Raw genomic sequence first — 11,356 nt, 5'->3', positions numbered from 1 at the left:
CCAATTCACCTTGGTGCTGTGCAGACTGGTTTAACATTATTCTTAATGATTTAGCACAAACCAGAAAAAAATGCAACAATATGTCTGTGAAACTATATATTCATATTATGAATGAATTGTGGTTTATTTGGTAGCATTTGACAGTGTGACGGATTTTACTAATTGCATTAGTATTGTACAAATTTAGAGGTGCGCTATTTGATAGATTCCCCCGCTCCCCCTACCTTGGGCTTCCAGTGGGGAGACCTGAAGTCAACCTACCCCCGGCCCCTCCCCATCTCGTACTTATATGTGGGAGACCTTCCCAGGCAGTAAGTAGCCTGCCTAACTCACAAACTAGAATCAGAACGCCCACTCCGACAAGGTTAATTGATCCACAGTCCTTCCTACACGATGACATGATATCATTGACGTGACGTGCAAATGAGCAATAGACAATAGATCGCGCAAATGTAAATTCCAATTATTTTTTGTGCGTGCGCCCCGTGCAGCCCCCGGCAAGGTGACGCCCTGGGCGGCTGCCCACGTCGCCTATACCTAAAACCACCAATATATATAATAATAATAATATATATAATAATATAATAATATATAAATATATATAAATATATATAATAATAATAATAACCACAACCACTGGTTGTGCCTGTATTTAGTGTCTGGGCATTTTTCTTTTGTAATTGATATTTTTTTAGCAACGCACATGCCAATCAATTTTCAACCATAGGCACACATAGGCCTGTATACACTGTTTTCAACCCATGCTATGATGGGTTAGTGGAATAAAATAGTGATATCCTTTCGAATGTCTTCAACAGGTTGGGACAGATGCTGGTGGGAGGAGCTATAGGATTACGGGCTGATTATACTGTCTAGAATGGAATAAATGGAAAATAGTCAAACATGTGGTTTCCATATGATTGATGTGTTCAATGCTGTTCCATTTATTCCGTTCTAACCATTACAATGAGCCCATCCTCCTACAGCTCCTCCCACCAATGGCCACCAGGATGTGGATAGCAGTGGTGGCTCCTCGGAGGAGGAAGGGGAGGACCGTCCTCCTCAGTGATTTTCAGAAATATGAAAATTGTAAAACATTAAAGTTATACATTTTAGATAAAAGTACACTAAATATAATCACATCACCAAATAACTGATTAAAACATACTATTTTACATTGAAGGTCTACAGTAGCCTCAACAGCACTCTGTAGGGTAGCACCTCCAATTTTTCTCTCAACCTGTGTGCACCTATATTGTAAACTTTTGTGAAGGAAATTTTACTGTGTGAAGAAACAGTCTTGAAAAGGTTCATCTTGTCTTTGATTTCATAAACAATCCTTGGTTCCTGCCTTTACCTGATGAAGATATGAGGGGGGGGGGGGCAGTCATGACCTCCTCCTAAGGACCATCTGGCAGAATGCCCAGAAAATGTTCTTTAGGAGACGGTGCCAGACATATGTAGGAACCAACCCCACGAACTATGCCCATGTAACGTGTCTGTAACCAGTATATAAGGGAACTAACAGGACTGCCTCGGTTGAGCTCCTGATCGACATGTGTACTTGGTGCATTGAGTTGGTTGGAATCTCCCCAGAGCGTTGACAAATAAACAATGATTAATTTAAGATTGACTTCGAGTGTCCCTGTGTAAGAATTTCAACAACAATTTCATTCATAGGCTAAGATGTAGCAACCTCATCATGGGTATAGGGAAAATTAGAGTATCATGTAGTAGCTTAAACCTATCGCTGTTACAATGAACAGGGTGAATGGAAAATGATCCAATATGCTGTAATAGAAATAAGGCCATGCTCATGAATAAAAAATGGAACTGACCGCCACTTGTGGATAGGGCAATAAATAAAAAAAGGTGCCATGAGTATAGTTCTTTTCAGTCATTATTATCAAAACACCATAACTGTTGCTGCTAATATTTTTTTTTACATAGAATGTAAACAAACCACACACTTTTGAGGAGACAGAAGCTGGGAGGGAGTGGCTGAGGCTTATTCATTCTTCTTACGTAACATACTACATCCAGGACTACTTAGGGAACTAACATCAAGGCGGTGGCCCGTTCCTGTAGGTTCATGCTCTACAACATCCGCAGAGTACGACCCTGCCTCACACAGGAAGCGGCGCAGGTCCTAATCCAGGCACTTGTCATCTCCCGTCTGGATTACTGCAACTCGCTGTTGGCTGGGCTCCCTGCCTGTGCCATTAAACCCCTACAACTCATCCAGAACGCCGCAGCCCGTCTAGTGTTCAACCTTCCCAAGTTCTCTCACGTCACCCCGCTCCTCCGCTCTCTCCACTGGCTTCCAGTTGAAGCTCGCATCCGCTACAAGACCATGGTGCTTGCCTACGGAGCTGTGAGGGGAACGGCACCTCAGTACCTCCAGGCTCTGATCAGGCCCTACACCCAAATAAGGGCACTGCGTTCATCCACCTCTGGCCTGCTTCTAATGAAATGCTTCTAATCTTCTAATGAAAACTATTTCACTCGTATTGCAATTCATTCTAAGTCATATTTCATAGAAATCTGGAAACACTGGAGAGTTACTTTAAGAAACTGAGGATAAACATGCCCTTCTATAGAAATAGGTAATGACTATCACTAAATAGTAGAATGCAATCAACATTTCTTCCTGTTGCAGACTACGGTGACATCATTTACATGAAGGCAGTGTTTCCATAGTGCACTTCAATATATCACAGGTGACAGGTTTTGCACTCATCACTACTTGCTCTATCAGTAAGTAGGTCTCTTTGACGTTGCGTCAAAAACTCCCACAATTCCTGACATCTTCACGGACCCATAGAATTACAGTTGAAGTTGAAATTTTAGCCAAATACAATTAAACTCAGTTTTTCACAATTCCTGACATTTACTCAGAGTAAAAATCCCCTGTCTTAGGTCAGTTAGGATACCCACTTTATTTAAAAAATGTGAAATGTCAGAATAATAGTAGAGAGAATGATTTATTTCAGGTTTTGTTTCTTTCGTCACATTCTCAGTGGGTCAGAAGTTTACATACACTCAATTAGTATTTGGTAGCATTGCCTTTAAATTGTTTAACTTGGGTCAAAGGTTTCGGGTAGCCTTCCAAAAGCTTCCCCAATACGTTGTGTGAATTTTGGCCCATTCTTCCTGACAGAGCTGGTGTAACTGAGTCAGTTTTGTAGGCCTCCTTACTCGCACACGCTTTTTCAGTTCTGTTCACACATTTTCTATAGGATGGAGGTCAGGGCTTTGTGATGGCCACTCCAATACCTTGACTTTGTTGTCCTTAAGCCATTTTGCCACAACTTTGGAAGTATGATTGGGGTCATTGTCCATTTTGAAGACCCATTTGCGACCAAGCTTTAACTTCCTGACTGATGTAGTGAAATGTTGCTTCAATATATCCACATAATTTCCCCTCGCCATGACGCCATCTATTTTGTGAAGTGTACCAGTCCCTCCTGCAGCAATGCGCCCCCACAACATGATGCTGCCCCGCCTGTGCTTCACGGTTGGGATGGTGTTCTTCGGCAAGCCTCCCCCTTTTTCCTCCAAACATAACGATGGTCATTATGGCCAAACAGTTCTATTTTTGTTTCATCAGACCAGAGGACATTTCTCCAAAAAGTACGATCTTTGTCCCCATGTGCAGTTGCAAACCGCAGTCTGGCTTTTTTTATGGTGGTTTTGGAGCAGTGGCTTCTTCCTTGCTGAGTGGCTTTTCAGGTTATGTCGATATCGTACTCGATTAACTGTGGATATAGATACTTTTGTACCTGTTTCCTCCAACATCTTCACAAGGTCCTTTGCTGTTCTTCTGGGATCGATTTGCACTTTTCACACCAAAGTACGTTCATCTCTAGGAGACAGAACGCTTTTCCTTCCTGAGCAGTATGACTGCTGCGTGGTCCCATGGTGTTTATACTTGCATACTATTGTTTGTACAGATGAACGTGGTACCTTCAGGCATTTGGAAATTGCTCCCAAGGATGAACCAGACTTATGGAGGTCTAACAAAATATTCTGAGGTCTTGGCTGATTTCTTTTGATTTTCCCATGATGTCAAGCAAAGAGGCACTGAGTTTGAAGGTAGGCCTTGAAATACATCCACAGCTACACCTCCAATTGTCTCAAATTATGTTAATTAGCCTATCAGAAGCTTGGAATTTTCCAAGCTGTTTAAGGGCACAGTCAACTTTGTGTATGTAAACTTCTGACCCACTGGAATCATAGGGATGCTGACTCTGGAAATTCAGTGTGTTGCTACAGCTCATGGAAAAACAGCCTTTAGTTTCTATGTACCCCATGTATGGAACGATCTTCAGAGTTCTCTTTTAAGCTAGACACGTTGGTGCCTCTCAGGCAGTTCAAAATGTTGATCGAAGATATATTTGAAGAATGTGATTGTTTTTCTTGAGTGTGTCTGTAGTTTAGTGTTTTTGTAGTCTCTTGTATTTTATATTGATATCTTGTAAAATGTGTGAAATTATCAAATACATGGTGAAAGATACCTTGGTCTCAATCAGACTCCCTGTTGAAATAAAGGTGAAATAAAATAATATCAAAATGATAGTTTTCTACATGTAACTATGTTTCGCGGCTATAGGCCTACAGTGTTTGTTTATAATTCCATTGTTATAAACAATGGAGTAAAAAACAAACTTATATTTTGGCTTCTGATGGGGTAGTTGAGCTCATAAGGCATTCATTCATAAGTTACAATGCCACCAGAAAGTATTCATACCCCTTGTCTTATTCAAAGCATTGTTGTGTTACAGCCTGAATTCAAAATGTATTCAACAGATTTGTTTTCTCACCCAACACCCCATAATGACAAAGTGATTATATGTTTTTGAAATGTTTGCACATTTATTGAAAATGAAATACAGAAATAAACATGCAAATAAGTAGTGACACCCCTGAGTCAATACATGTTAGAATCACATTTGGCAGCAATCACAGCTTTGAGTCTTTCTGGGCAAGTCTCTACCTGGATTGTACGATATGTGCACATTGTTCTTTAAAAAATTATTCAAGCTCTGTCAAATTGGTTTTTGATTATTACTAGACAACAGATTTAGGTCAAATCTGTAACTCGGCAACTCTTTTCTTGATAAGCAACTCTGCTGAAAGGTGAATTCATCTCCCAGTGTCTGGTCGAAAGCAGACTGAACTAGGTTTTCCTCTAGGATGCTTAGCTTCATTACGTTTATTTATCCTGAAAAACACCTCAGTCCTTAACAATTACAAGCATACCCATAACATGATGCAGTCACCACTATCCTTGAAAATAAGGATTTGCCTCAAACATAACATTCAGGACAAAAAGTTAATTGCTTTGCCACATTTCTTGCAGTATTACTTTAGTGCCTTGCTGCAAACAGGATGCATGTTTAGAAATATTTTTTGTTCTGTACAGGCTTAATTCTTTTCACTCTTGTCAATAAGGTTAGTATTGTGGATTAACTACAATGTTGTTGAGCCATCCTCAGTTTTTTCTTCACGATGCTGTCTGTGTGAGTGGACCAATTCAGTTTGTCTGTGATGTGTATGCCGAGGAACTTAAAACTTGCTACCCTCTCCACTACTGTTCCATCGATGTGGATAGGGGGGTTTTCCCTCTACTGTTTCCTGAAGTCCACAATCATCTCCTTAGTTTTGTTGACGTTGAGTGTGAGGTTATTTTCCTGACACCACACTCCGAGGGCCCTCATCTCCTCCCTGTAGGCCGTCTCGTCGTTGTTGGTAATCAAGCCTACCACTGTTGTGTCGTCCGCAAACTTGATGATTGAGTTGGAGGCGTGCGTGGCCACGCAGTCGTGGGTCACCATTGGCCTCATAGTGGCCTCATAGTGATCCCTGAGCAGTTTCCTTCCTCTCTGGCAACTGAGTTAGGAAGGACGCCTGTATATTTGTAGTGACTGGGTTTATTGATACAAAGTGTAATTAATAACTTCACCATGCTCAAAGGGATATTCAGTCTGCTTTTAATTTTTTTGCAAGGCTTTGGAAAACCTCCCTGGTCTTTGTGGTTGACTCTGTGTTTGAAATTCACTGCTCGACTGAGGGATTGAGTGCGGGGTACAGAGATGAGATACTGTAGTCATTTAAATCATGTTAAACAGTATTATTGCACACAGAGTGAGTCCATGCAACTTATTATGTGACTTGTTAAGCACTTTTTTATCCCTTATTTAAACTTGCCATAACAAAAGGGTTGAATATTTATTGACTGAAGACATTTCCGCTTTCCATTTTTAAATCATTTGTAAAATTATTGTGTATATTCCAGTGACAAAAACATCTACACTTCAATCCATGTGAATTTCCGGCTGTAACACAACAACATTTGGAAAAAGTCAAGGGGTGTGAATACTTGGAGAATCAATGGGTTTATATTCTTAATTTAAAAGTCCAAAAATGGACGTAGGCTAGCAATTTTACAGCAACTTAATTTTCAATGTGCAAACCCCCACATCCACCAGCAAGAGAAAATGACAAATCATAGGTATTTCGTTATGTATTTCAGTTGTACATACATTGCACAATTACCAATACCATACATCAAAAGACAGTTAAAAGATATTTAATGCAACCAAACGGCACGGACTCCGACTCCCCTCTCCCTTCCCCTTTCTCTCCTCTCCTGAGATAGAGTCTGTCACTGCAGGGTGCCCTGGGTCCTCTCACAGATGCTCTTCAGGCTGTTCTTGCACATGGTGGCGTACCAACCGGCCCTGTGGCTGTCTCCTGGCGACAGCCGGGCACACAGTTCCCTGGTGTCCCCCTTCTCTGGCTCGTGATCCCAAAATATGTCCCAAAACCTGTAGAGGTAACACAGACACCATCAGTTTGTACTTACAAAAAAAAAACATTTAAAAAATGACCATATACTGTAGATACATTTGGTTACTTTGTCAAATAACCATCAATGCTGAGTAATACATCAGTAATGCATCATACATGGAATTTCATCAAATTAAATGGACATATCGCAATAAATATACTGTCTTCTTGAGCTTAACTCATCAACGAGACCTCATACAGTAAGTATCCTCATATGGTACTGTGATTTGAGGTAAGGTGATACAGTCTCGAGTCTCGATTCAGGACTCCACGCCAAACTATAGAATTGAGATCCAAACTCAGGTCATTTCTGGACAATATTTCTATCAATTTACGGGACTTTTATTTTTTTTTTTTATCCCAAGACTATCCTCAGAGGCAAATCTTCTGTAACTTTAAGTTAAGATTCTAAGTTACCCCTTCTCCACCGGGGAGTCGTCCACCCAGTGCCAGGCCCCGCCTGGGTTACCATTCCTCAAGCCGATCCAGTAGGAGTCTCCCTGGCTCAACTCCTTGGCTCTCTTCCACAGAAAAATCTGAGAGAAATGCAACACTCAGACGGATGCCTCAAATAGACACGGCCCCACACTTTCGTAGAACTCATAAATCTATTCTTAACTTTAACTGAGAGGGTCAAATTTACTGAATTGCACAGTGAATGTCTAAACATGAATGACTGACCTTAGATGATGTTTGTGTCTGTATCAGGCCTACTTGCATAAAGGAATACCACAGCTTTGAGTGACGGAGCAGCCTATTTATTGGCAATAGTTCCAGGTAATTCTCAGTAAATCACAGTTCTCCATTTACTGCCAAAGCACAGGATTTTTGTGAAGATTTTGATTTATCATGATTTAGGTTCTCAATAATCTCTTGATTCAAATGAGATCCAAATTTGATATTACAGAATTGATAAATAGGCTACAATGCATTCCTCCAAAGAAACCTAAATCTGTATCGATATCATTGGGTGATGGGGTTCATGGCTGTCATACTTGCTCCTCCTCACTCTTCACCATGGCAAGGTTGCCCCCTACAGATAGGCAGTGGTACTGACTGGAAATCCAATCCAGTCTGTCATGGGTGTAGAGGTAGCATCTCTCCCCAAAAGACTCCCATCCCTCTGGGCACGGCCTGCACTCACGCTCTACGAAACAGGTGGAAGGTTACGCCAGAGGTCAGTCAATGTCATAGGGGTAAAGGTGAACAGGGGTGAAGCAGGTCCCCCATGTTACAGGTTTTTACATCTCTATAGGATCACTTGTATAAATAAAATATTTCCTAAATACAATAATAGAAATACTCTCAAGTGGTGATTATATATTGTGTTACAATATGATCTAATAATAGCTAAAGCAATGCTGTTATTAGGATGCCAGGCCAAAAGCCTAGGCCAAGTGTGATAGTATACCATTTGCACCACTCTTGTCAGTATTGGCCATTTTGGAATTTTAGGTTGATCCTGGTGATCCTTCATCATCTTTTGTCTGCCTGTCCATATATTAAACAGGCCATTGGATGAGAGTATTTCCAGTAGGCCATCGTCCATGTCCCAGCTAAAAGCTCACAGAACTATTGCAAACTCAAGCAAAACTCTTCATAATTAATGCCTTCATAGCAAGAGTTTGATCAACCTGAACGTGTGCTCACCATTGGTGCTGCTATTGGTGATGGGACAGTACTGGTTGAGTGCTGGGTACTTGTGGAAGAGGAGGAGGTAGGAGAGGTTCAGGGTGTTCAGCTTCTGAGTCAGGTCTTTGAGTCTGACCTCCTGCAAGGCGGACTGGGATTGGAAGACCAAGGTGATCTGCACCACTGCATCATGCACCCCCGCGACCCCATTGTGATGGACACAAAACAGTGAAAGGGCAATGTGAGGATGAGGTAGCATCAGGAGACAATTATAATCAAATGGTCAAGTTAGGGTTTAAACCTTAAGTCTTGACCTTCAATAACAATGTAAATCAGTGGACTCCTATTCCTGGTCCTTGAACCTGTTCATTTCAAAATGATGACCAAATAAAACTCACAGTAAAATGTCTGTAGGAGTGTGGCCATGGTCAGTAGAAAACAGAGGAGGGCCAGGTAATGTGATGACTGTCTGTACTGGGTGTACCACCAATCTGAGAGGGGGAATAGTTCAGCCACAGACATCAACGTCACTGTAGACACATTTCACACACAGAACAAGTACAGCATTATGTCTTTTAGACATCAAACAGGCAATAATCCAGACTTGAATTTGAGCTGAGCTTTTGTCTATGGATAAAAATGTGCTATCACTTTATGATAATGGCATCACCTCTCTCTGTTGACCACTCCGTCTTTTTAGGATGTAGCAAGCCCGGTCCAGATGTCCCATTCTCCCCTGGTCTTATGACTCCCATTCCCCCGAAGCAGTAGGACAAATAGATCCAGCTCTGCTGAGTTCCACCTCCCAAATGAGCATTGAGGCGGTATGTCACCCTTAGCTTCATGCAAAGTACATTTGATAGCAAACCTGTTAGGCGGGAAAAGTTTTGATTATGGTCAAACACCGTTATTCTGTTGTGATGTTTGTGGACAACTTGTAAAAACTCTACATAGCTTGTTGTAACGTTTCTGTTAAGAATATCTGTGATTCTCCAGGGCCAGTTTCCCAAAACATCTCAAGGATCATATGGTTCTAAGCTGAATTTAGCCGGAAGATGCTTTTGGGAAACCTTGGCCCCTGGTCTCTAGGTGTTGTCTCGGTCAATTCAACATGGCGCCCAAAATAAAGATGTCAGCAATCAGTATGTAGGCCATAACAGAATGCAATGTCCAGTCACAAGACTTCTAATTCAAATGCCCTCCGTGCTTCGATAACTGCTATTGTTTTAAAATGCAGAGCTTATCTACACTTAGACACCTAGAGTCTTGCATTAAAAAAAAAAAAAATCCTCAATAATCCATAATCATATCTGTTTCAACTGACGCGGCTTAGGTGCTACGTTATGCTTTTAAACGGACCAATTTTGTAGGCTGTGCGAGAGTCTTGTTTTTCCAACTGATAATCACCAGCCAGTTGAGACCGGCAGCCACAGGATTTGAATTCTTCCAACAGCACACACCCTCTGCACGCTTATCAGCTCTCGGGTTCTCGACACAAGGCAAATATCAAGGCACAGGACATCCCTGGGGGTTTGAAAGTGCTATACGAAGAAAGACAAGCATACCGTACAGAGCTGAGGCGACAGCTAATATTGTGAGTTCAAATAGGCTACAGTTCATTCCTGAAAAAGATGTAGGACCTTATTGCTGGCGGATATTCCAAACCTAGCCTATATTGTGCCTTGCCAAAAGTAAATGTATTTCGTATACTTTGTTCTTCTGATCTTGTTGATTATATATGATATATGATCTTTGTTGTTGTGCTGCTTGCCTCTTTATAGCATACAAAACAAAGATGAAGCATTCTAACTTGGACAGAAAAAAAAACAAGAAAAAAAAACAGAAAGACGAACAAATAACATCTGGAGTGTTAGGATTTTGAGAACCATATCCCGGCATAATATGTCCCACTTTTATTGGTCTTTAAGCCGTCATGATGATATAGGCTACTGAACATACAGAACACCTCCCAAAGGCAACTCACACCCTCTTGTGGCCAACAAGGTGGACTCCGATTGGTCATCATGCCTCTGCTTCTTTTGTATTTAGGCCTCCCATCCTTGACCTGTTTGGTGTTCACAGATCTGTAAAGGGGCTGGATGTGTGTAAGCAATATAGCGGTAGCTGCCCTTCCCAGCATGCTCTGTGTTTGGAAATCTTACCTTGACAGGGCTGGTGTGGGCGCAAGCTTTTGCTCCATCAAAGCAGTAACACATCTGATTCTACTTAATCACAGTTTTAACAAATATTCACAGTCTTTATTCAGTGCTTCAATTAGAAGTGGTACTGCTTGACTGGAGCAAAAGCTTGGATCAGCACCAGCCTTTGCAGGGTAAGACTGGCCAGCAATGAAAGAAATGACATGAAATATCCATTCATTCATTGAATAAAACGCAATCGGTTTTATTCAAAATCTTGATTTTATTGAAACATTTTTAACAGAGTTTTATTCATGTATTCCTCATTTAAGTTTTACAATTCATTTGACATGTTTTTGGCTTACACACAAAGGAAAGGGACTTTTGACCAAACACACAAGAATTAATAAATAAAAGGTTGTTCAATATTTACAGACAAGAAAGAAAAAAAAACTATTGAGTGTGTCTTTATATACAGATTAAAATGTATACCAAAGGCGAGATTAAGCAAACGTTATGGAAGCAACATAGATTCAGATTATACAACTGCATTCAATGCTTTTTAACCTGAATTATAGTCAGGTGTATTAGCATTCATTAATGAATCAATAGTATTTTTTATTTGTCACAAATGAGAAACATAATTGTTTGTTTTACTTCACATACATTTGGCCCACTAACAGGAAAATGGGAGCATGGGTTTTTATAATGCTCAACTTGTCACCCACTGTAAT

The 11,356-nt window shown here is 40.8% G+C and overlaps 1 protein-coding gene across 1 annotated transcript; it reads right to left on the bottom strand.

The window, feature by feature from the left end:
• Positions 1 to 7,841: 7,841 nt before the first annotated feature.
• LOC124012204 (C-type lectin domain family 1 member A-like) lies at positions 7,842 to 9,346 on the bottom strand. The gene is made up of 4 exons (XM_046325681.1): positions 9,155 to 9,346; positions 8,883 to 8,975; positions 8,503 to 8,667; positions 7,842 to 7,999 (listed from the first exon to the last, which is right to left on the bottom strand). The coding sequence occupies exons 1-4, from the start codon at positions 9,327 to 9,329 to the stop codon at positions 7,842 to 7,844; spliced, it is 591 nt and encodes a 196-aa protein (XP_046181637.1). The 5' UTR covers positions 9,330 to 9,346.
• Between the last annotated feature and the right edge of the window lie 2,010 nt (positions 9,347 to 11,356).

Source organism: Oncorhynchus gorbuscha, linkage group LG24, assembly GCF_021184085.1.
Source record: "Oncorhynchus gorbuscha isolate QuinsamMale2020 ecotype Even-year linkage group LG24, OgorEven_v1.0, whole genome shotgun sequence".
Taxonomy (NCBI): Eukaryota; Metazoa; Chordata; class Actinopteri; order Salmoniformes; family Salmonidae; genus Oncorhynchus; species Oncorhynchus gorbuscha.
The sequence above is the reverse complement of the archived record's forward strand: the minus strand, read 5'-3'. Positions and strand labels throughout refer to the sequence as shown.